Raw genomic sequence first — 24860 nt, forward strand, 5'->3', positions numbered from 1 at the left:
ACAAAGTGGTCAGGGAAGGAGTAAGAGAGAGATGGGGCACCCAGGAACTAGTACTGTAGGTTCATTCGCAAAATCCAACTCTCCCTCAGTAACGAATGAGGCCACAAAATGCCAGTCGTTCCTGTTTCCGCAGCCAAATGTGGTTTCTCGAATTTTTATTTAATTGTTGGTGACCTTTGGAGTATTTTTTCCAGCCCTGAGTAAGGGTTCCTGTGAGGGTGGCCAGACCAGAATAAAACTCATTTGGAAGACAAAAATGAAGTTTTTATGGAAGAGATATAAATATCCATAAGTACATGAAAAACTGTTCAATGTAATCAACAAACTCATAGGAGCACGAAAGTGGGGTCGTCGGAGCCATTTTGTGGCTGTATGACGTCACCGCTAACGGGCATGGCGTCACTCGCAGGAAACCACGTGACGTTATGCGCGCTGACTGAGAAGCGGCTCGCCCTGACCCCGGGCGCGGACTGTAGTCTGCGCATGCCTGGCCAAAGGGCTCTCTCTCGCTCTCTCTCTCTCTCTCTCTCTCTCTCTCTCTCTCTCTCTCTCTTGCGCATGCCTACCAAGGCTAAGGGGGCGCGCGCAGGTCACGTGCTCTGGTGGTCGGCGCGCGCACCGCCTGCCCCGGAAGCGGTCGGCTCGCGGCGCGGCTGGGCGCTAAGATGGCGGCGGCGTGAGTTGCATGTTGTGTGAGGATCCCGGGGCCGCCGCGTCGCTCGGGCCCTGCCATGGCCGTCACCATCACACTCAAAACGCTGCAGCAGCAGACCTTCAAAATCCGCATGGAGCCTGACGAGACGGTGGGAGCCGGACCGGAGCCTGGGGGCGGGAACGATGGGGGCCGGGGGTGGGTGGGGGCGGGGAGGACGGGCTCCCGACTGGAGGGGCGGGGTGGACGGCGCGGGCAGGGCCCTGCCCACCCCTCCCTACTCGCCTGGCTCCCGAGCCTCCCTCTGGTTCTCGGCCCAGCCCCCAGCGACTCGTGCTGATGGCGTTTGTGGGCCGGTCTCTGGACGAGGCCCCACCCCCCGGGGCACCCATCAGGCCCCGTCTCCAATGTCAGTGCCCTCGCGGGTCGCTGGAGCCGCTGGCTCCGATTCCCGGACAGGCCACGCTCTTCCGGACGGGAGCTCCGAGTTCGTAGCTTTGCAGGCGTCTCCTTGGGACGTTGGTGGCCGAATTTGGGAGTAGTGACCAGGAGATTCCAAGTAGTGACGGCAGTGACGATGAAAATGATAAACCATTTGACTTTCAGTGATCCATGTTTGTTGGTTGGTGGTTTGTTCTTTACCAGCCGCTGAGCGTTTTAGTGTTAATCTAACTAAATCTGCAAAACAGGCTTGTCATTTGAGCACTCTTGACTTATCCACCACGTTTTACAGATGTGGAAATTTAGGAATGAGAAAACTTTGTCACCATTAGAAAAGCAAGTAATAGCAGAATAGAGATTGAAATTTGGTTTTGCCTCAGGTGAGAGCCCGTGGCGTAAACATTATGCTGCGTTTTTAGTTGAAAAGAGACTTAGGACCTAAGAAATATATTGAGTGTCTAAACTCTGTTTGGTACTTTTTGCACAACTAGCTCATGAAGGAGACATCGAAGTACACTTTTTGTAGAAGAGGAAGAAGCACTCATTTTTTGACTAGCCCAACGGTTTGACTTTGGGCAAGCTACTTAATTTTTTCTCTGTGTCTGTGTTTCCTCAAGTATAGAATAAGGCTAACGATACCTGTTTTATGCAGCAATGAGGTTTTATAAGTGATGTGTATACATAGTATGTACGTAAGGCGTTTTTGGAAAAACTGAGCGCTGTCATCAGCGTGCAGTGAAGAATCTTACTTCTTTTTCCTTCTATGTTTAGCATACTTTACATCTTTTGAAGTTACGTTTGTTTTGTTTCCCTCTTCTCACATTAGTGTTATCTCCACGAAAGCAGGGACTTCGGATGAGTTTTGTTCCTTGCTCTGTGCTCAGTACCTAGAACAGCGCCCGGCATGTCATAAGTGTTGAGGAAATGCTCCGTTGCATGGTGGGATGAGCAAATAAATTTGAATCTGGTGTTCTTGACCATGAAGCTTAGCCTCTGTGCCATCGAAGCTTGTGGTGTCTTTCCCTCCGCTTCCCGCTGCCCCCAGAAGAAAGAATCTTGAGGTTTGCAATGAGTGTGCCCTTCCTTCCAGGTGAAGGTTCTAAAGGAGAAGATAGAAGCTGAGAAGGGTCGTGATGCTTTCCCCGTGGCCGGACAGAAGCTCATCTATGCTGGCAAAATCCTGAGTGATGACGTCCCCATCAGGGACTATCGCATCGACGAGAAGAACTTCGTAGTCGTCATGGTGACCAAGGTGGGTGAAGTGTGCTGGTTGGGGGTGGGGGGTGGGTGAATTAGCTGGGGAGTTGGTAAAGAGCCTGTGTGCCCCAGAGAGATTAGCTATGAATAGGGCGGGGCAGAGACAGGATGGGATGTTGGGGCTAGATAGGGATATTGATGCCTGCTCCTTTTTCTGGGTGTCACAGGCCAAAACTAGCCCAGGCACTTCAGTACCCCCAGAGGCCTCACCCACTGCTGCCCCGGAGTCCTCCACATCCTTCCCTCCGGCCCCTGCCTCAGGCATGTCCCAGCCCTCACCTACTGCCAGAGAGGACAAGAGCCCGTCAGAGGAATCAGTCCCCACGACATCCCCGGAGTCTGTGTCAGGGTAAGGCAAGGGAGCAGCAGCCCCAACTTGGGCCCTGTCCTCCCAGTACATTCCAACGCCCTCATACATGTTCCCACATATCTGGGGGAGGGCAAGCACCGGAAGTCAGGGTCCGATTTCTCTCTCTTGAATTTGCAGCTCTGTTCCCTCTTCAGGTAGCAGCGGGCGAGAGGAAGACGCGGCATCCACGCTAGGTGGGTGGGTGGTCCCCAGGGCAGAAGCAGTTGGGTGCCCCAGCCAGCAGCTGGGCCTTGTGTGGGTGTGGGAGGGCCTGGGAGCTGCCCTTTCCTTTCCTTGGTGACCCAGGCCTTGCTGCTCCTTCCACAGTGACTGGCTCTGAGTATGAGACGATGCTGACAGAGATCATGTCCATGGGCTATGAGCGGGAGCGGGTCGTGGCCGCCCTGAGAGCCAGCTACAACAACCCCCACCGAGCCGTGGAGTATCTACTCACGGTGAGGTGGGGCTGCTGCCTCCTGGGGAGGCCTCAAGGGAGTACTCGGGCTTAAATACCTTAACGGGTGGTGAGAGAGGCAAAACCTGCCCTCAGAAGCTTTGGGGTTGTGGTTCCAGCCAGGAAAGGCTTCCTGCAGGAGCTTGGACATGAGCGGGTGGGGTGGGCCTGGGGAGGGCAGGGCCGTGCGTGCAGGAGGGGGGCAGCGGGCAATCTGCGCATTAGAACTAAATAGGACCCCTGACAGGGAATTCCTGGGAGCCCCGAGCCAGAACATGGTTCTGTCCAGGAGAGCCAGGTGTCGGAGCAGCCAGCCACGGAAGGAGGTGAGCGGGTTGGGAGATGTGCATGTGGGGTGTCTGTCAAGGCATCTGACTCCCCCGCTCGCGAGCTTCTGGGAGTCCAGCATGGCGTCTGACCCCACACCTTCCTCCTGCCGGCAGGAGAGAACCCCCTGGAGTTCCTGCGGGACCAGCCCCAGTTCCAGAACATGCGGCAGGTGATTCAGCAGAACCCAGCACTACTGCCCGCCCTGCTCCAGCAGCTGGGCCAGGAGAATCCTCAGCTTTTGCAGGTGCGGCCCTGGGGGTGGAGGGAGCCAGGGCAGGCACCACCTCCACTCCCCGTGCGGGTGTCACAGCCCCAGAAAGCTAGCCTGGCCTGGCCTGGTATGTGGGAGTCTCTGTTTGGAAAGCAGGTCTGATGCCCCCTGATGCTCCAGGCAGTATGATGCTCTGCTTGGTTTCATGTAATTTTCCCAAACATCCTGTGAGGTGTAAGTGCTGTTGTCCTTCTCTCTAATGGAGGCAGATGCCAGAAGTTTGGAGTAGTCTGGCAGCTGGTGTGGTGTGTGTCTGCCTCCAGCCTCTGGGTCCTTTGTGTCTGGCTTCCATACACTTGGTGCATCATAAGCGCCCACCGGGTTGCGTGGCACTGCCCAGAACCACCGTGTCCCAGTTGGCTCTGGGACCACTGTGCTCAACGAGGCTCCACCCGGCCGTCGAAGGTTCCTGTGCACACGGGCAGTGGCCCCTGGGTGTGACAGGGTTTTCTGGATCCTCTGTGAAGGTCTCCCTCTCTTGGTTTAAGACCTGTCGTCTGCTGCTTCTCCACTTCTCACTCCGTCTCTTGTCCTGGCTCCTCCTTTTTACTTTCCCCAGATGTTGTAGGGCACAGGCTGCACACCTCTGTTGTCTTTATTTAGTCCTCCCTGCATATCGTCTTGGGCAGTGATGTCCCCCAAATCGACGTGACCAATCTGGACCTCCAAATGTTACGATCCTTCTAAAATTTTCTTTAGTGTTTATTTTGGGGCGGGGGGGAAGGTGGGGGGGAGAGAGAGAGGAAGACACAGAATCGGAAGCAGGCTCCAGGCTCCGAGCTGTCCGCACAGAGCCCAGCACGGCGCTCGAACTCACAAACCACGAGATCATGACCTGGGTGGAAGTCAGATGCTTAACTGACTGAGAGCAATCCAGGTACTCCTAAAAGTGCTTTCTAGAGGTCTAAGACTTCAGAGCAGACCCTCTTCTCATGCCTCCCCTTCCCTGCAAGGACCAGCCTGGGGTTGCTTGAGCCTCAGGCCCTGGGGGCTTGCTGGGGTCACCCATCACCTGTCTTGCCAGAACATCTCACTCAGCCCAGCCCTTCTCCCAACCTCTGTGGCTGCCACCTCATCTCCCAACTGGTTTCCTGGCAGCCACCACCCAGGCCTTGGCTTCTGCACCGCCCCATGGTCCATGCTGCACCAGGAGCCAGATTCCTAAAAAAGCACTCTTTGCCTTGAAATTAAAAACTGTCACACATAGGGGCGCCTGGGTGGCTCAGCTGGTTAAGCGTCCGCCTTCAGCTCAGGTCATGATGTCACGGTTTGTGGGTTCGAGCCCCACCTCACGCTCTGCTGACAGCTCACAGCCTGGAGCCTGCTTCAGATTGTCTGCCTCTCGTTCTGCCCCTCCCCCGCTCACGTTCTGTGTCTGTCTCCCAGAAATAAATAAATAAATAAAGTCACACGTAAATAGAGTTGTAGAACACCTGGGTGAGTTAATGTTTTTTAAAAGTATATGGATCACATCTTTTGCTGTTTAACCATCACTGTGGTGTTCCCTCATACTAGAAAGCAGAACACAGGTCTGGTCCCTGCACCTTCTTCTCCAATCTCATCTTTTGTTTTGTCCCCTTTTTGTTCTTTTACTCTGTTCATGCCACACGGGTCTTCTGTTTCTGGGATTTGCCAAGTACATTTCTACCTCCAGGCCTTTGCACTTAATTGTTCTATCTGGAGGAAATTTCCCTTCCCCTCCTACAGATCACAGACCTCCCTTTCCTGGCAGGCAATGTTTTTTTTCTAGCCCAGCGTTTACCCTACTAAATGCTGGGGCCACTGTTTACATTGTAAATCGTTATCCACTCATTTGCTTGTTCACGGTCTATCTTCCTACCCTGGAACATCAGCTCCACCAGGATGGGGCCTATATCCACCATTATGTTGCTGTTTGGCCAGAACAGGCACCCTTTAAATATTTGCTGAATGAATGAAAAAGGGCTAAGGACCTGGGGAGGAAGGCATCAAGGGCTAGGAGTCACAGTCTCGTTTTCTCCGTCTCACACAGCAAATCAGTCGGCACCAGGAGCAGTTCATCCAGATGCTGAACGAGCCCCCCGGGGAGCTGGCAGACATCTCGGACGTGGAGGGTGAGGTGGGCGCCATAGGTGAGGAGGCTCCGCAGATGAACTACATCCAGGTGACGCCACAGGAGAAGGAAGCTATAGAGAGGGTGAGAGGCCTGGCTGAGGGGTGACTTCCCTGGTGGGCCGGGCCCTCACCCCCTGTTCACACCTGCCCATCTTCCCACAGTTGAAGGCCCTGGGCTTCCCAGAGAGCCTGGTGATCCAGGCCTACTTCGCTTGTGAAAAGAACGAGAACTTGGCAGCCAACTTCCTCCTGAGTCAGAACTTTGAGGACGAGTGATGCAGGGAGGCCAGGCCCCCCCCCCACCTCCCCACCCCCCCCAGCTCCAAAAAGTTTTATAAAAGAAAAAAATATATATATATTCATGTTTATTTAAGAAGTGGAAAAAAAAATCAAAAACCTTAAAAAAAAAAAAAAAAACCAACTTCCCACCCTCCCAAAGTGGCTCCTATTCCCATCTTGGCCTGAGAAGACCCAGGCCAGACAGCTGTCCCTGATCCCCCGCCCCAGCCCTGCCTGCTCCAAGAAACTGGCAGGACTGGAGGCGACAGATGGGCCCCTCTTGGCCTCTGTCCCAGCTCCCTGCGGCCAGATGGAGAGGCAGCTGCCTGCTTCCCCCTCCCCCAAAGAGCCCCTGAGACCTCCCCCCCGCCCGCCTTCTTCCAAGGTGAGGGGAAGCTGGAGCCCCAAACTTTGATCCTCCATTGGAGTGGCCCAACCTTTCCATCTCGGGTGAGCACCTCGGGAGGCCTAAGGATCCCTTCCCTAGTCTGGCCTTGGCCTCTGGCCTGCATCCCTTTGCTGGGGAGGAGGAGGCCTGGCTTGTCCTGCCTGGGGAGGGGGTAACATCAGAGCTGCTTCGGAGGTCGAGGCCACCCCCACCCCAGGACAGAACGTGTCTCTGATAAAGGTTTTGAAGCGAATAAAGTTTTAAACGCTCGTCCTGTGGTGTGTGCCTACTGGGGCTTCCTACTCTGGCTCCTCTGGGTCTGGGGGCCGGTTGGGCACAGATGATACAGCGGTGCCAAGAAGGGGCAGTGGTCTGTCAGCCTCTGCAGACTGGGGCTCCCCGTCTCCACACCCTCCTTTGAGGCCAGCTCGTTCCCAGGCAGTGGGCCCCAGCCCCAATTTAGCCTTGGAAGGGCTGCTTCTCCCTGCCCACCGCCCCCCCCTCCCCATCAGCACCACAGTCTGTTTTGGCTACACTTCCCCCCTTAGTAATTGGCTAATTACTGGAGATTAATGTTGGTAAACAGAAGCCTTCTTCTCCTCTGCCATCTGCTCCTCCATTATTTCCCCACTGCGTCTCTCTTTCTCCCCCTGAAGCCTGAGCTAGCAGGGCCCAGAGTCCCCGAGTGAGCAGAGCCAGGAAAGGTGGGGGATTCCCTGGCCCCAGGTGTTGGGAAGGAACCAGGGGGCCCAGGAGGGGGCCTGATGAGAGAGGAGGACAAAATCAGGGGTGGGGCCATCAGGCAGCAGGTTTTATTGGGAGAAGACCAGTCAGGAACCGGGGGCCACGGAGGTTGCCGGGTCTTCGGCTGTGGCAGCGGCCAGCGCAGCAGCTCGTGCCTCCTTCTTCTGTCTCTGTTTCTCCTCCTTGAGGCGTTTGCGCTGCTGCTTCTCCAGGTCCTGCAGCAGCTCCTGGAAGCGGGCGCTCCTCGGGTCCACGTGGTAGCCCAGGCGCTCCTGAGCCTCAGCCTGCAGTTGGGCCCGCCGCTCCTTGTCCGCCTGCTCCTTCTCCCTGCGCTCCTGCTGCTGCCGCCGCCAGCTCTCAATCATCTGTGGCATCTTGGCCATGCACTCGGCAACGAGCTGCTCCCTGCGGCGGAGGGCGGGGCGGTGAGAACAGCGACGCCCAGCCAGAAAAGGAGCGCCCGTCTGCCCACAGCCCACCCCCTAGTCTGCCCACATTGACTTCCCCGCGGAGATGAAAAACTGGGAAGACACGGTGCTCGTTAAAACTGTCGGGAAAAATCCTTGACAACTGAAGTAACGGGCAGGAGAGAGGAACTAACTTGCGTGTGATCTTGAGCACAGGAGAGCCAGATCCCCAGAACCCCCAGGAGGAGACCCAGAGTCAACTCAGCATTTCACTGAGCTGTCTACTGAGCCGTCCCAGAGCCACACACCGTATGGCCATTCCCACAGCGCTTTCATCCTACAGACATCACTTGAGCACCTGCTGTATGCCAGGCCCAGTTGTAAAGGCAAGAAATGGATTGGACCTTTCCCTCCGGTCCTATGAGTAGTTGTGAGGCACGGCCCCATTTTATTTCATTTGTTTGTTTTTTAAGAAACCCAAGGTGGCTATATTAATACCAGATTAAGTAGATTTCAATATCAAGAATATTATCAGAGATGAAAAATAATGACACGGGCGCCTGGTGGCTCAGCTGGTTAAGCGGCACAGCCCCATTTTAAAGATTAGAGACGTGAAGGTGAAAGATCTGAAGCCTGATGGCAGGGTTATCCCGCTGGGATGGGGTAGAGCCTGGGATTCACATTCTAGATCCACTGTTCAATGCGTGGGTGACTGGACAAGTGATTCCAAATTTCCAAGCTTCGGTTTCTCATCTCTAAAATGAAGGTGATCCCCTCTTCCTCTTAGAGCTATTGTGAGGACATGAACAATGAAAACTAGGAACGTGTCTGGCCTGCTCCTCCAACTTGCCTGCCCACTCCCTCTGGGAAGTGGTACCGTCCTGATGCCCCTGGTCTTGCATCCTTCAGGTCTTCTTCAGAGTTGTCTCCAAGTCTGACCTCTGCCCTTGACTGCAGGCCCCATCACCTCCCACTCTTCCCCAGTCACACTGACCTCCTGGCAGTTCTTAAAGCATATTCTTACCTCAGGGCCTTTGCACCAGCTACTCCCAGTACCAGTAACACTCTCCCGACGATCTCCCCACAGCTATGTCTGGCCACTCAAGTCTCTAACTATCAAGTCCTCAGAGACCGAGGTTCGAGGTCTTGCAAACCAAAGTCGCTCTCCAAGGCACACTTTTAACTCAATTTTATCTCTCTTCCTCATGGTTCTCTGCCCCCACCTGAACTTAACTTGTTTTGTTCTCTGCTCTGTGCCCCGGCACCTGGGACAAGGCCTTACCCAGGAGGCCCTCAGTAAAGATTTGATGAGTGGCTAAACGAATTGTTACTCAAACATCTGTCTTGTAGCTAGGTGAGCATACAGGTAAATCTACATGCAGCACGCAAACCCCCCTGCGATGGACGCTGGATAGAGTTAAGCACCGTGCACAACAGTTCATCCGCCCGGCCGCAGAGGGCACAGCCCGCAGCCCCGCGCCCACCCCACCGCACACACCTGGCCTGACGCTTCTGCTCCTCCGCCAGCCGCTGCACCCGCAGCGACTCCTGCATGGCCGCCAGGCTCGGGCACCATTCGCGCTCCTCGGCCTCCAGCTCGCGGAGCTGCTCCCGCGAGGGCCACAGCGAACCGGCGGCCACCCCGGAGGCGGCGCCGTGCCGCGCGAACTGCTTGGCCGCGTAGCGCGGCCCTAGCTGCCAGCGTGGGGTCAGTGGGTCGTCCGGGTCCGGCCACCAGGGCCCTGGCGAGCGGCGTGGGGGCGGCGGCGCCCGGTAGTCCCGGGAGCCCCGGCCCAGGGACGTCGCCAGCCCTAGCAGGCTGCGCGCCCGCCGCACGGACGCCGCCATCTTGGCTGTGCGGGGTCCTCGCGGGCCGGCCGGGCTGGCCACAACACTGCCTGCGCGCGAGGTCCGGAGACGGGCTGGGCGGGGCGAGGGGGAGTCCCCGTGGCCCCAGCTCCCGGCTGGGGAGAGGAGGGGGTAAAAAGTTTTTTATCCGTCTTCAAGTATAGTTTAGAATTTTTTTTTTTTTTACCAGTTATTTATTAAAATCGCATTATATTTTCATTTTATATTCTTAAAGTAGCATTTGATTTTTCATTTTACAATGTAAATATGAAATGTTTAAAAAAATATGACTTCCATGTGAAGTTTAAACTACATATTACTTTATATTTTAAATATTTAGAATCTAAGGTATTCGTTAAAATGTTTAAATTTCATCTTAAATACTTATTGTTCATAACATTAAATATTTGTTATGCTTCCTTTTATGCTTTAAATTTGATTTTGACTATTTCAGGATTTTTATTTATTTTTTAATGATTATTTATTTTTGAGAGAGAGAGAGAGAGAGAGAGTGTGTGTGTGAGCGGGGAAGGTGAACAGGGGAGGGGCAGAGAGAGGGGGAAACACAGAATCCAAAGCAGGCTCCAGGCCCTGAGCTGTCAGCACAGAGCCCAGTGCAGGGCTCAAACGCGATAACTGTGAGGTTGTGACCTGAGCCGAAGTCTGATGCTTAACTGACTGAGCTACCCAGGTGCCCTCAAGATTTTTATTTTAAAGAATTATGTAAAACCTTACCTAGACAATTGTTTAAAATGTTTAAATTTCTATTTAAAACACTTAAAGTTCTATGATTATTTAAGACATTTATGTAGAAATTCGATCTTAAATTTTATTGTAAATATTTTGTTACTTTATGCCTTTTAATTTAATTTTTCATACTTAAAAGTTTAAATTGGTTGATCAAGGTGCAGAAATTAAATACTACTTACACAAAATTTTTTTTAATGTTTTTGAGTTTTGAGAGAGAGAGACAGAGCGCAAGCAGGGGAGGGGCAGAAAAAGCAGGAGACACAGAATCCAAAGCAGGCTCCAGGCTCCGAGCTGTCAGCACAGAGCCTGACGCGGGGCTTGAACTCGTTAAGTGCAACAGCATGACCTGAGCCGAAGTCGGATGCTCCACCGACTGAACCACCTAGGTGCCCCAACACTACTTTTTAAAAACAGGATTTCAGTCTTCAAAAGGAAGGAAATGGGATGAAGAACATGGGTAAATCTGGAAGACATTATACTGAGTGAAATAAGCCAGTCACAAAAGAACATATATTGTGTGATTCCACTTATATGAGGTCCTTTGGGGGAACCAAATCCGTAGAGACGGAAAGTAGATGGTGGTTGGCAGGACAAAGAATGGGCGTTAGTTACTGTTTAAGGGGGACGGAGTTTCTGTTTGAGAAGACGAAAAAATTCTGGAGCTGGAGAGTGGCAGTGGTTGCACAACCATGTCAATGTGCTTAATAGCACTGCACACGACGCTTGAAAATGATTAAAATGGTATATTTTACGTTACATGTATTTTATCACACACATGAATCGCAGTTTGCGCAGTGAACTAGGAAGCCTGGAGAAGAACCCTAGCTCGTAACAGCGCCGTGTATGTATCAATCCCAAACCGGAAACAGCGGGTGCCTGAGTCCATTCACAGCAGAACGGAGACCTAGGTTTTGATGTTTCAACCAACAGAATACTACACAGGAATGCAAGCGCAGAGACTACAGCCGCCCACAGCAACGCGAGTGATTCCCAGGGACATCATTTGTAACAAGCAGGACCCACGTAATTCCTTTTCACAAGGGGGTGTTTTTCGTTGTGCGAAGTTTTCACAAGTCATCCTTTTTGTGGAAAATGGAGAGGGGCGCCTGGGTGGCTCAGTCCGTTAAGCGGCCGACTTCGGCTCAGGTCATGATCTCTCGGTCCGTGAGTTCGAGCCCCGCGTCGGGGGCTCTGTGCTGACAGCTCGGAGCCTGGAGCCTGTTTCAGATTCTGTGTCTCCCTCTCTCTGACCTTCCCCCATTCATGCTCAGTCTCCCTCTGTCTCAAAAATAAATAAACTTTAAAAAAAAAAAAAAAAAAGAAAGAAAGTGGAGAGCCAGTGGTGTCATTAGGGATGCGCACCTTGAGGGGTGACCGATGAAAGCAAGGCAGCAGCGATCATTCTGGAAGTCCAGGTGGGATACCTCTGGCAGGGACAAGTAGGCATCTGGTGGGTCACGTGGCAGAGTGGGAAGGGGAGGGGGCCACTTCGTGACAGGTCATTGGGCTGGGCAGTCCTGTTCTGTTTGCTTTTCTCCAGATAGACTGTATTCAGGGTTCTTTCTTGGCTACAGTGACGCCTGAGTTATAAGTATTTTTTAAGCTGTGTATGTGTGGCTTGCATACTTTCCTGTAGATTTATTATATTTTGCAAGTGAAAAAAAAACAAAAATACAAGCAACAAAAAGGATTGCAGTGAGCAGTCTTACGCCCACCTGTCTCCCATCCTCCGCTCCCCTGACTGAGCTGCTTCCCCAACTTGTGTCAGTTTCTGATGTATCCTAGAGCCTCGCTTTATGCATTGTCACTTATAGTGTTAACGAATTATTTCACAGGGACAGATGAGTACAGTCACATGCGTCATCACCCAGACTTAACAGATATTAACATTTGACTGGATTGCTTCAGATCTTTTATTTACTTACTTATTTAAATTTTTATTTATTTATTTAGAGAACGTGCGCAAGGGAGGGGCAGAGAGAGCGGGAGAGAGAGGATCCCAAGCAACCGGGATTGCTGACAGCTCTGTGCAGTCGGCCAAGAGCCCGAGGTAGGGCTTGATCTCACGAACCATGAGATCGTGACCTGAGCCAAAGTCAGGGACCCAACCGACTGAGCCACCCACGCACCCCATCATCATCACTTTATTTTTTTAATTTTTAAAAAATGTTTATTCGGGTTTTTTTTTGAGAGAGAGAGAGACAGAGCGCGGGGCGGGGGGGGGGGGGGGGAGAGAGACAGAGACGCAGAATCTGAAGGAGGCTCCAGGCTCTGAGCTGTCAGCACAGAATTCAACTCAGGGTTCGAACCCACGAACCGGGATATCATGACCTGAGCCAAAGTCAGATGCTTAACCGACTGAGCCACCCAGGCGCCCCATCAAAAAGTGTCCTATTTGGGGGCGCCTGGGTGGCGCAGTCGGTTAAGCGTCCGACTTCAGCCAGGTCACGATCTCACGGTCCGTGAGTTCGAGCCCCGCGTCAGGCTCTGGGCTGATGGCTCAGAGCCTGGAGCCTGTTTCTGATTCTGTGTCTCCCTCTCTCTCTGTCCCTCCCCCGTTCATGCTCTGTCTCTCTCTGTCCCAAAAATAAATAAACGTTGAAAAAAAAAAAAAAAAAAAAAAAAAAAAAAAAAGTGTCCTATTTAGGGGGGCCTGGCTAGCTCAGTTGGTGGAGCATGCAACTCTTCATCTCCGGGTTGTGAGTTCGAGCTCCGTGTTGGGTGCAGAGATTACTTTAAAAAAGTAACAAAGTGTACTATTCAGTGTCTTCAAGCATATTCACATGGTTGTGCAACCCTTACCGCCATCCATCCCTGGAATCGGTCATCTTGCAAAACAGAAACTGTCCCTGTTAAATACTAACTCCTCATTCCTCCCTCCCCCAGCCCGGCACCCACCATTCTATTTCTTTTTTTTTTTTAATTTTTTTTTAACGTTTTATTTATTTTTGAGACAGAGAGAGACAGAGCATGAACGGGGGAGGGGCAGAGAGAGAGGGAGACACAGAATCGGAAGCAGGCTCCAGGCTCTGAGCCATCAGCCCAGAGCCTGACGCGGGGCTCGAACTCACGGACCGCGAGATCGTGACCTGGCTGAAGTCGGACGCTTAACCGACTGCGCCACCCAGGCGCCCCAGCCACCATTCTATTTCTGTCTCTTATGAATCTGACAACTCCAGGGATTTCATAGAAGTAGAAACATGTAATATTTGTCCCCTTGTGGCTGGTTTATTTTACGGAGACTGATGTCCTCAATAACATCCCCATTGTAGCATGTGTTAGAATTTCCTTCCTTTTTAAGACTGAATAATATCCCGGTGTATGTGTTTACCACGTTTGGTCTGTTCATTCGCCCACCGACATACCCTTGGGCTGCTTCCACCTTATGACTGCTGTGAATAATGTTCCATGAACATGAATGTAGAGTGGTTATTTTTAATAGGAAAAAAAAAAAGAGTAGAATAAAAATACCAGATTGTATCACATGTAGTAAGGGTAAGTATCCTCTGGTAAAAGAAAACTTTCTGCCACATATACGTATGTGGATATACTAATGTTCCAGTCGTGATCGCTGCTAAGAAAACCTGGCCCCAAACCACCGTTTTGATTATGCTCAAAGAGTGTTATTGATCAGGAATTTGGGCGGAGCCCAGTGGGGAGGGCTTGTCTCTGTTCCATGCTTTCTGCGGCCCTCGCTGGGGAGAATTTGAAGTTGAATGACCTGACGCCTAGCCTCCAGAATCTTCGGCAGGCATCTTCCTTCCTTCATGTCTCATCATTGACACCAGCTGAAGTCTCAGCTGGGCTGTTGGGTGGAGTAGTCTGCAGAGCGGTTTCTCCGTGTGAACCAATTTGGGCTGCTTCACCACATGGTAGCTGGGTCCCAAGTGAACCAGGCCGAAGTGCGTGGCGTTTTTAGGACTGAGTTTCAGAAATCACGTGACATGGGGCGCCTGGGTGGCTCAGTCAGTTAGGCATCCAACTTTGGCTCAGGTCATGATCTCTCGGTCCGTGAGTTTGAGCCCCGCGTCAGGCTCTGGGCTGACGGCTCGGAGCCCGGAGCCTGCTTCGGATTCTGTGTCTCCGTCTCTTTCTCTGTCCCTCCCCCACTCAGGCTCTGTCTCTCTCTCTCTCTCTCTCTCTCTCTCTCTGTCTCAAAAATAAATGTTAAAAAAATTAAAAAAAAAAGAAGTCACATGACATCATTTCTGTTTGATTCTATTGGTGGAGCCAGTCACAAAGTCTAGGTTCAAGGGGAGGGATCAAAGACTTTGTCATGCAATCAAAGGATTTTCAAGGTCACGTACAAAAGATTGTATGTAGAGCCCAGAGGATGGGGCATATCGTCGAGGTCTCTTTGGAAAATATAATCTGCTTCTGGTTCACAGTATAAAGTATGTGTCTTATTTAAAAAAAAATTTTTTTTTTAATGTTTATTTTTATTTTTAAGACAGAGAAAGACAGAGCATGAATGGGGGAGGCTCAGAGAGAGGGAGACAGAATCTGAAGCAGGCTTCAGGCTCCAAGCTGTCAGCACAGAGCCCGACACGGGGCTTGAACTCACGGACTGTGAGATCATGACCTGAGCCGAAGTCTGACGCTTAACCGACTGACCCACCCAGGCGCCCCAATTTTTTTTTTTTTTTAATGTTTACTTATTTTGAGAGAGTGTGCGTGAGTCAGGGAGAGGCAGAGAGAGAGAGAGAGAGAATCCCAAGCAGGCTTTGTGCTGTCAGTGAATAGCCCGACAGGGGGCTCAAGCTCACAAACTGTGAGATCATGACCTGAGCCAAAATCGACAGTCAGGCGCTTAACTGACTGAGCCACCCAGGCGCCTTGAAGTATATTTCTTACTGAGCGTAGTGGTTAAAAAAAAAAAAAGTTAAAAAAAAATCTGTGCTCCATATCGTTCATGGTAGGAATAAACTATAATTATTACAGCAGGCTCTTTTGATGGACGTTTGTTTCCAATTTTTCTCCACTGCAGAAATAATCCTGCAGTGAGCCTCCCTATCTGTGTTCCCCTGTGCCCACGAGAGGAGGTTTCCCTGAAGTGCCCAAGAAATCCAAGTCTTTCCCCAGGATTTGCCAAGGGACATATGGCTACTGTGGTTGAGGTCCAGTGAACGAAGGGGGTTGGGGAAGGAGGTGCAGTGAAGAGTGATAGGCAAGGGCCAGCCCTGCGGGCATTATAGGCCATGGTGAGGAATATGGTTTATTCCAAGGGCAATGGGGAGCCATGGGGAGTCTTTGAGCAGAGAAGAGATGGATGTGATTTATAGTTCTCCTCTGGCTGCTGAGAAGAAAAGACATTGAGTGGAGCAACATGAAGAAGCAGAAAGACCCATTAGGTGGCAGGAGGGGCCACGTGGTCCCAGACCCGCACTGGCCTCAGGGCCTTTGCATCACCTCTGTTGTTTCTATGCCTAGAACTGTCTCCCAAGATCTTTATATGGTAGGCTCTTTCTTGTCGTGCAGGTTTAACTCAGTGGTCACCTTCTCTACTTCCTGAACCTTTGAAGAGACAGGTAATGAAGTATAACTGGTCTTTGACCTCAAAGTCAAAGACAAGCTCACAGTCTTGTGGGTGAGACGCACAAATAACTACAATGGTGAAAGAGGAAGGAAGTCCCCACAATGGTGCAGGATTTCTGAACAGCAGTTTCCTACCAGGTCAGGAGGTTTCGGATCCACTCTGGGAAACATCAGCTTAGAAGTTAAGAGCAGGCACTTTGACGACAAACGACAAACTAGCTTCCCCACCCCCACTGCTGGCCAGGGCTTTGCACACAGCAGCGGCCAGATGGCACAGGCCGGAGGGATGGGGGGGAAGGAGCAAGGGGGAAAGAAGGGGTAAGGCTTCTGCGGGTAGGTCTTAAATTAAAAAAAAAATTTTAAGCTTTACTTATTTTTGAGAGACAGAGAGAGACAGACAGACACAGGATCCGAAACACACTCCAGGCTCCGAGCTGTCAGCACAGAGCCCGACGCGGGGCTCGAATGCACGAACCACGTGATCATGCCCTGAGCCGAAGTCGGAGGCTCAACCGACTGAGCCACCCAGGCGCCCCCTGAGGGCAGGTCTTAAGTTGAAATTTTAATTTACATTTAAATTAAAATGTACACAGCATACAATCAATCATGTGCAGTGAACAACCCAGTGGCATTTAGTACATTCACAATATCGAGCAACCAGTACCACTATCTAGTTCTAGAGCATTCCCATCGCCCCCGAAGGAAACTCCATACCCATGAACAGTCACTCCCCAGTCCCCCCTCCCATCAGTTCCTGGCAACCAGTAAACTCCCTTCTGTCTCTCTGGATTTGCCTAATTCTGGACATTTCATATAAATGGAGCCGTTTGTGACAATTTGTGTCATTTGCAGGTTTTTGAGGCACATCCATATTGTAACATGTATCAGTCCTTGTTGGACTGAGTCATGTCCCCCCGAGATTCACATGTCAAAGTGCCACCTGCCAGTACCTCAGAATGTGACCATATTTAGAAGTCAGATCTCTAAGAAAGTAATTAAAATGAGGTCATTAAGGCCCCTGGGTGGCTCAGTCGGTTGAGCATCTGACTTCGGCTCAGGTCATGATCTCACAGCTCGTGAGTTCGAGTCCTATGTCGGGCTCTGTGTTGGCAGCTCAGAGCCTGGAACCTGCTTCAGATTCTCTCTCTCTCTCTCTCTCTCTCTCTCTCTCTCTCTGCCCGTCCCCTGCTCATGCTTTGTGTCTCTCAAAAATAAATAAACATTAAAAAAAATTTTAAGTTCATTTGAGAGAGAGAGAGCGAGAGAGCAGGTGAGTGTGCATGATGTGGGGGGTAGAGAGGCAGAGAGAGAGAGAGAGAGAGTGGGAGAGAGTCCTAAGCAGGCTCTGCATTGTCAGCACAGAGCCCAATGTGGGGCTTGAGCCCATGAACCGTGAGATCATGACCTGAGCTGAAATTAAGAGTAGGACGCTTAACTGACTGAGCCACCCAGGCACCCTTTTTTTTCCCTTTTTTAATTTTTTAAAAATGTTTTAGGGGTGTCATATTTTTTTTTACCTATACTTATTTGAATGCCTGAAATAGTTCACCTAAAAAGCAAAGGGCAGGACAATGGTATATAGATTGCTTTCATTTGTGCTTTTTTCTTTTCTTATGTTTCGGTTTTGTATGCTTAAAAGGGTTTTTAAACTCTAAAGTGAAACCCCTCCCTAAAAGGAAAACCTTGCTGCTCTTTTCAACATGGAAATACAAGTAAACTCTAAATGCAAATACAAGCAGGGGCACCTGGGTGGCTCAATCAGTTAGGCAGGGACCTCAGCTCAGGTCATGATCTCTCAGTTGGTGGGTTCGATCCCTGCTTTGGGCTCTGTGCTGCCAGCTCAGAGCCTGGAGCCTGCTTCCGATTCTATATCTCCTTCTCTCTGCCCTTCTCATGCTCTTTCAAAAATTAACATGCATTAAAAAAAATTTTAATGCAAGTACAAGTAAACCATAGCTTGTAAATTCTTTAAAAAAATTTTTTTTTTAAGTTCATTTATTTATTTTGAGAGAGTGTGTGAGTGCATGAGCGGGGTAGAGAGAGAGAGAGAGAGAGACAGAAGCCCAAGCAGGCTCTGTGCTGTCAGCACAGAGCTCCAGGCAGAACTTGATCTCACGAACCATGAGATCATGACCTAAGCTGAAATCAAGAGTTTGTCGCTTAGCCAACTAAGCCACCCCCACCCCCAGCTTGTAAATTCTTACTCTGCTCCTCCAAAAGGTCAGCATGTAATAGACATCCGAATATTTCTTTAAATTCAATTTTCTTGGGGGCGCCTGGGTGGTTCACTCCATTAAGCAACCCACTCATGATTTCGGCTCAGGTCGTGATCTCACAGTTCCTGAGTTTGAGCCCTGTGTGGGGCTCCGTGCTGACAGTGGGGAGCCTGCTTGGGATTCTCTGTGTCTCTCTCTGCACCTCTCCAGCTTCTGCACGCTGTCTCTCAAAATCAATAAACATTTAAAAAAACCTGTAAACTTAATTTTCTTGGATATCCTTCCGTGTAAAAAAAAAAAAAAAAAAAAAAGAGGTTCCTTAGCCCTGTACCACTGTGTAGTATTATGGGATTATGCCTGGTGAGTCCGGAGAAGAGCGAAGGAGGCCGGGGCGGGGGCAGTTGGAGGGGCTGGAGGGAGTGAGAAAGGGGGAGAGGGTGGGAAAGAGGAGGAAGGGGTGGTGGTGATAGGAGCAGACGGGCGACACCTGTGGGCTGCAGTGAGGACTTTGGCTGTCACCCGAGCGAGGTGCGAGCCCTGGAAGGTTCTGAGCAAAGAGAAGTGCCCGGACCCAAGTGCTCACCGGCGCCTCCTGGCTGCTGTGGGGGGAACAGACTTTGCGGAGAGGTGCTGGGAGCTCGAGCACCAACCCAGGGTGGAGGGGCCGTACTGGTTCAAGCGGGGAAATAACAGGGGCCGTGTCTGGGCGGGGGGCGAAGAGAGGAGTGAGAAGTGGACGGATCGTAGGTAGATTCTGGAGCAGACGGGATTTGCCGTCATAGCAGATGGGGGGAGGCGGGTGCAGTCAGAGAAAGCGAGGAGGTCAACGGTGCTCCAAAGTTTGGGGCGTTAGCACTGGGCATCAGCTGGGTCTAGAGGACTTCGAGGGGGCGGGCTGGGGGACGCCCAGGAGCTCGGATGAAGCGGGGTGTGGGGGAAGCACCCTCGCACCTTCCAGGTGGGGCGTCCAGGAGGCAGATGCCCTGGGCGCGGCTGCCGCGCAGTCCCGGGAGCCGCCGCCAGAGGGCGAGCGCGCCCCATCGCACTTCGCAGCCCCGCGGGGCGCGGGAAGGACCGGCCGTGCGGCTTCTCACGGCCCCTGCGCCGGCAGCTCCTCGCCTGGGTGCGAAATGGGGGCTACGGGGGTGCCAGGGCCCGGCCCGGCCCCCCACCCAGGCGTCCCCGGGGCTCCAAAGCCTGGGACACGGCTCCCACCCTCTTCATGTGCTTCCAGCCCTCCAGCCTCCACCCCCCACCGGGCTGTTCCCATCGCCTCCAGCACCACCTCGGGGCTCTGCAAAAATGTCACCTCCTCGGGGAGGCCTTCTCTGACCACCCTGGGGGGCAGAAGTCCCCGCCCTGACTCCTGTAAGGCACATGCTATTTAAATAACCTAACACTTCAGACCCTGACATCATCGTATCTTGTACTGCCTGTTTTCTGCACTGCAGTGTCACATCCACAGCGAGAACCCATTTCTGTCTTGCCCCCCCCCCCCAACCCGAGTCCCCAGGGCTGGGAATCACGCCTGGCCTCTAATAGGTGCTAAAGGAAAAACAGCTATAATGAAGTTAATCATAGTTTACTCATGGTTCTACTGTGTATCAGCCTCTATTGTAAGCTGCTTGCGGAAATTATCTCCTTTGAGTCCTCAGAATAGCCCCACCAGGTAGGGAGAGTTAATAACATATTATATTCATCCCCGGAACCAAAGAGGACGCTGAGCCCCCAGAGGGGTGAAGGGACTTCACAGAGGTTGCACAGCCAGAAAGTTGCAATGCTGGGGCGCCTGGGTGGCTCAGTCCGGGAAGCGTCTGGCTTGGGTTCAGGTCATGATCTCAACGGTTCACGAGTCTGAGCCCCGCGTCGGGCTCTGTGCTGGCAGCTGGGAGCCTGGAGCCTGCTTCGGATTCTGCGTGCGTGTGTCTCTCTCTCTCTCTGCCCCTACCGCACCCATGCTCTGTCTCTGTCTCTGTCTCTCTCTCTCTCTCTCTCAAAAACAAATAAAAACATTTAAAAAAATTAAAAAAAAAAAAAAAAAGTTGCAATGCTCAGGCTGAAACCGGAGAGGCCTGGCTGGAATTGTCTGATTTTGCTAAACGGAGGGATGGATGTGCCCCAGACCTAGAAAGGAGCCCCCTCAGAGCCTCCAGGCATCGTGCCCCTGAGTCCCTGTTTCCAGACTTGCCTTTCCCAGTCCCCACGGCCCACACACCCGGAGACCCAGCCCCTCCCCTCCCCCCGCCAGGCTGGTGGGGGGAGGGGTGGGAACCCAGCAGGCCTCAGTTTATTTTCCTCCCCACCGTGGGTTTGCAGAGGTTGGGGGAAAGCCGTTTAAAGCAGGTCCGAAGGGCCTCGGTTCCACCCACCAGACAGCAGGGTCGACTGCCCAGGACCCTGAGCCCAGTCCCAGATTGACAGACGGACAGATGTTCCTCCGCCAGCTGATTGCTCTCCTGAGCCTGCTCAGTGGGGCCCACTTGCCCACAGGCTTTGGGAGGCCCGGACCCCAGGGGCCCCCATCTCGGCTCTGGGCTGCCACCAATGACACCCGGGCTCTGGGCCGAGGGGTCCCAGCCTCCCAGGTACAATCCTCTGCCCTCAGCAGCTGGAAGGCCTTCTTGGGCCTGCAGAAAACTGGCCGGCTGGGGAGAGGTAGTCTGCAGCAGGGGCAGGAAGCGGCCCCCACCATGTCTCTGCCCCTGGACCCGCACGAAGTGACCCGGGAGAGGTGCAAGGCTGTGCCGTTCACCCAGGTGAGGGTGGCAGGGGGAGAGGAGGGCCGAGCTTCAGCACTGGCGGAGAGCACAGACTGTGGTCCTGCACAGATCTGGGTCCGGCCTCGCACCCTCCACCTAAACATCTCTTATCCTGTTTCCTCCCTTAGAAGATGAGGCCTAAGCCTTTCCTACCCAACCATGCAGTTGCTTCCATCCTGGTCTCCCGCCCTTCTATGGCTGCCTTCTCCCCCAGGCCTATTTTTCCATTTGGTGGCCAGAGGGCACCTGTGAACACCTGAGTCAGATTTCCTCCTTCTTCCGCTTAGAGCCCTCCACGGCTCCCACTCCAGTCAGAGCAAAGCCATGTCCCTCCCGGGGCCCACAAGGCCCTGTCACCTCCCCGACCTCGCCTCCTCCTGCTCTTCTCCTCACCTACTTCACTCCTGCCACACCAGCCACCTTGCTTTTCTCCGGACACACCAATGCTACATCTACCTCAGGGCCTTTGCACTGGCTGCTCCCTTTGCCTCTGCCATTCCACTCCCCCACCCCCAGATATTCTGTGGCTCCTTCTCTTCCCTCCTTCAGGTTTTTTCTCAGACACAATTCAAAGATGCAACACCTTTCACCTGTTCCTTCTTTCCTGCTTTATTTCTCACTGTAGTACACCTCATCGCCTAACATGTAAAACTGATTTTGTGGTTGCATTTATCATGTCTCCCTCACTAGGATGTCTTCTCCAGCAGAGCACGGATTATTATGCCTTGTTCACTTCTGTATCCCCATCTCCAGGCCTGTGAACAGAGCCAGGCACGCGGTGGGCACTCAGTGTTTGTTGAATGAATGAGTGATTAAATGAATAATAGTGCCTGCCTCCTAAGGGCTGTTGGGCATCAGAACGAGACAGATATGGTTATGGGCATTCAGTCAGTGCTCTTTAAGAGCTGTGGGAATTCACGCCATGTGTTTATAACCCGGGCTTTGGTGCTCCGTGTACCTGGCTTCAAGTTAACTGATGACTTCTGTGTGACCCAGGGGAAGTGGTTTCCCTTCTCTGAGCCTCGTTTCCTATCTTGGCAAAACAGACTTAATGACAGATGTGAATGCACGCAAGGTGTTTGGAACGATGCCCCGCAGGGTGTCAGTTCCCAAGCCCCCTTGGCTCATTATTCATTCAGCAAACTTTCGCCGAAGGTGATACGGTGGCGATTGCATGGCCTGGGGCCAGTTACCTTGCCCTGAATTGTGCCCCAGTTGCCCCGCACAGCCACGCACACTGTGCCCAGCAGAGGGGACCCCTGGCCTGGGATCCAGCTGTGTACCCTCTCCCAGAGCGGCAACTGCCCCGGGGTGGCACAGAGGTGTTCTCGGGGCCAGCAGCCCCTTTGGCAGTTGTGTGGACTTAGGTGAGGGACTACTCCGAGCCTCGGGTTCCCTCATCAGTAAATGAGGACAATAATGGCCCCAGCTTGTAGCATTGTGGGAAGAGAGAGTTCACCTAAGGTGAGTAGCATGGGTCCCGGCATGGTGTTAGTGTTCAGTCAGTAAGTGTTAGCTTTTGCTATGATGCACCTGCTGGGGTTACAGCCATAAACAAGGGAGAGAAAGTCCCCGTCCCCAGGCAGCTTGTATTCTAGGAGAGGAACATTAAAAGAAGAGACACAACTATAAATTACTACGAGCCCCAGGAAAAAGACCACCAGGGGGGTGACATTTCCCTTGGGGACGCCTCTGAGAAAAGATGCGTTGGGATGAACTCAGGTGGAGGGCACAGCAAGGGCAATGGACCAGTGGACCAGAGGTGGGCATGGTGCTGTGTCGGAATAGGGAAGAGGCCGGGGTGGCTGGGGCAGGATGACTGAGGAGGACGGGGCTCGCAGGGCGGCAGGAACACAGGGTTTAAGCAGAGAAGTTGGGGCGAGTTGATAGAGCCACTTACTTGGAGGGGACCAGAGGAGGAATTTTTTTTTTTTTTTGAGAGAGAGAAAGAGTGCAAGTGAGCGAGGGGCAGAGAGAGAGAGAGAGGGAGAGAGAGAAGCGGGGCTCACCTGAACCAGGGCTCGAGCTCACCCGACGCGGGACTCGAACTCACAAACCTCGAGATCATGACCTGAGCTGAAGGCAGATGCTTAACTGACTGAGCCACCCAGGGGCCCCCATAGGGGGGGACTTTTACTGAACGCTTATTGTGTGCTAGGCAAGAGGCTAGGGCTTTCTGTCTAATCCCCACCAGGTTCCTGTAATGCTAGCCCTTTCTGCAATCCCTTATCCCGAGAGGTGCCTCCTTCATCATCATCTCCTGCTCAGGAGGAGCGGCCCTTCCCTGTATTAATCCTTTCTGTTGAAAGGGTAGATTGGGGCACCAAACGAGGCTCGAGGGTTCAAGCCCCACATCCGGCTCCTGTGCTGACAGCTCAGAGCCCGGAGCCTGCTTCGGATTCTGTGTCTCCCCTCTCTTTCTGCCTCTCCCCCGCTCACGCTCTGTCTCTCAAAAATAAACAAACATTAACAACAACAACAACAACAACAACAACAACAACAAAAAGGGTAGGTTGATTTCTCTTTTTCCTGGTTGAACTTCCATAATTTCACAGGTAAAGAAACAGGACCAGAGAGGCTGGGTAGCTTGCCCCAAGTCACACAGCCAGCCGATGGCAGTCAGGATTTGAACCTGGCCTCTCGAGGTGGGGTGGGAGTGGATGGGAGATTATTCTCACCATTCTGGCCCCACACTCCACTGATCTCCCTGTCCCAGGTGATCTCCCAGCCCGGCTGCACGGCAGTTCACCTCCGAAACCACCTCTGCTTTGGCCACTGTTCGTCCCTCTACGTCCCCGGCTTGGACCCCACCCCACTCGTCCTTTGCAACAGCTGTGTGCCCACTCGAAAACGCTGGACACCCGTGGTCCTGTGGTGTCGGGCGAGCGGCCCCGGCTCCCGTCGACGGATGAAGACGTCTGCTGTGCTGGTTGAAGGATGTCAGTGCAGCCCGAAGGCGTGATCTGAGCATGACGGAGGGACACGCAAATGTGCACATCTTGGGGAGATGGGGGCAGACGTGCCCAGAAAGATGCCAACCTGGATCATGTACGCTGGGTCAAGAGACTAGGGACACAGGGACAGCCTGACAGGTCTCCAGCATCCCTGCCCTGCTCCCAGGGACACCAGGCACGTCCCCAGCTGTGGGGCTGGGCCGCTCATAATCATAGCACTCAGTTTACCAGGCCCTGCGCTAAGCGTTTGACACACACTGACTTACGTCATCCCCGGAGCAGCCCAATGAGATGGGGGTTAGTATCGCCCTATTTTACAGAGAAGGAAACTGAGGTTCTAAGAGGCAAAGCCACTCGCTCAGGTCCCACAGCAGTAAGTGGCAGGTCTGGCATTCGAATCCTGGACAGTGTGGCACCCAACGTTGACCCCTAGGCTGGACCTCCTCTCCTAGAATGAAAGACACGCTCCCAGCTACAGGGAGGACAGATGGTCCCACACGGACCAGGAGACACAGGGATGACCCCGTCCTAGGGACCCCCCCCAAGAAACCAAGACAGGGAGGCAGACATAGCTGCTGGGGGAGACTTGGGCCCCCCCCAAGTCAGAGGCAGGACCCCTGTGATCCCAGCGCCCCTCCTGCCCTGCTCCCTTGTTTCCACACAGCCCCACGCACAGTGTGGTATTGAACAGGAACCATAAAGGTTGGCCAAACCCAGTTGTGCGTGTGTGCGTGTGTGCATGTGTGTGTGTGTGTGTGTGTTCCTCCAACTGGGGCTCCCTGGGAACGGGTGGCCCTGTGTTGGGGTGTGGGCGTCAGGGGTGCTCCCTCCTTAGCTGGGCACAGGGTCTGCAGCGCATGAGGGCAGCCTGGCTCGGGCGGCTGGAACCGGGGCCCTGGCAGATGGGCTCGTCTGGCACAGACGTGGGGACATGTGGCGCTGTCAGGGCTGACTCCAAATGCCCCCCGGAGTGTGGGGCGGGGTGGGGGGGGGGCGGCCAGGCCCCTCTCAGCCCTCTTCCTGCCTCAGGAAGGAAGGCCCCAGGTGAGGGGAGCAGAAGGAGGGGACCCGAGGAAACAGATGGGCCAGCAGGGCGTGGGAGCCTGCGACCTCTGACCCTACAGGCCTGCAC

At 52.9% G+C, this 24860-nt stretch overlaps 3 protein-coding genes across 3 annotated transcripts; 2 read left to right on the forward strand and 1 right to left on the reverse strand.

Moving 5' to 3' along the window:
• Positions 1-608: 608 nt before the first annotated feature.
• On the forward strand, positions 609-6784 carry RAD23A (RAD23 nucleotide excision repair protein A). The gene is made up of 9 exons (XM_060630395.3): positions 609-803; positions 2184-2345; positions 2518-2699; positions 2838-2893; positions 3027-3154; positions 3401-3479; positions 3597-3727; positions 5766-5930; positions 6011-6784. The coding sequence occupies exons 1-9, from the start codon at positions 732-734 to the stop codon at positions 6122-6124; spliced, it is 1089 nt and encodes a 362-aa protein (XP_060486378.1). The 5' UTR covers positions 609-731; the 3' UTR covers positions 6125-6784.
• Positions 6785-7305: 521 nt separating this feature from the next.
• On the reverse strand, positions 7306-9551 carry GADD45GIP1 (GADD45G interacting protein 1). The gene is made up of 2 exons (XM_060630396.3): positions 9165-9551; positions 7306-7664 (listed from the first exon to the last, which is right to left on the reverse strand). Exons 1-2 carry the CDS (start codon positions 9512-9514, stop codon positions 7346-7348), a joined length of 669 nt encoding a protein of 222 aa, XP_060486379.1. The 5' UTR covers positions 9515-9551; the 3' UTR covers positions 7306-7345.
• Positions 9552-20444: 10893 nt separating this feature from the next.
• Positions 20445-23736, forward strand: DAND5 (DAN domain BMP antagonist family member 5). The gene is made up of 2 exons (XM_060626875.1): positions 20445-20771; positions 23491-23736. Exons 1-2 carry the CDS (start codon positions 20445-20447, stop codon positions 23734-23736), a joined length of 573 nt encoding a protein of 190 aa, XP_060482858.1.
• The last annotated feature ends 1124 nt before the right edge of the window (positions 23737-24860 follow it).

Source organism: Panthera onca, chromosome A2, assembly GCF_046562875.1.
Source record: "Panthera onca isolate mPanOnc1 chromosome A2, mPanOnc1 haplotype 2, whole genome shotgun sequence".
Lineage (NCBI taxonomy): Eukaryota > Metazoa > Chordata > Mammalia > Carnivora > Felidae > Panthera > Panthera onca.

What these genes read in the sequence shown, in the direction of transcription:
- DAND5 (XM_060626875.1), top strand. Translation starts at nt 20,445, where the DNA reads ATGTTCCTCCGCCAGCTGATTGCTCTCCTGAGCCTGCTCAGTGGGGCC. An exon ending in AGGCTGTGCCGTTCACCCAG is followed by an intron (nt 20,772 to 23,490) that starts GTGAGGGTGGCA and finishes TCCCTGTCCCAG; the next exon opens with GTGATCTCCCAGCCCGGCTG.
- GADD45GIP1 (XM_060630396.3), bottom strand. Translation starts at nt 9,514, where the DNA reads ATGGCGGCGTCCGTGCGGCGGGCGCGCAGCCTGCTAGGGCTGGCGACG. An exon ending in GAGCAGAAGCGTCAGGCCAG is followed by an intron (nt 7,665 to 9,164) that starts GTGTGTGCGGTG and finishes CCTCCGCCGCAG; the next exon opens with GGAGCAGCTCGTTGCCGAGT.
- RAD23A (XM_060630395.3), top strand. Translation starts at nt 732, where the DNA reads ATGGCCGTCACCATCACACTCAAAACGCTGCAGCAGCAGACCTTCAAA. An exon ending in GCAGCCAGCCACGGAAGGAG is followed by an intron (nt 3,480 to 3,596) that starts GTGAGCGGGTTG and finishes TCCTGCCGGCAG; the next exon opens with GAGAGAACCCCCTGGAGTTC. An exon ending in AGAAGGAAGCTATAGAGAGG is followed by an intron (nt 5,931 to 6,010) that starts GTGAGAGGCCTG and finishes ATCTTCCCACAG; the next exon opens with TTGAAGGCCCTGGGCTTCCC.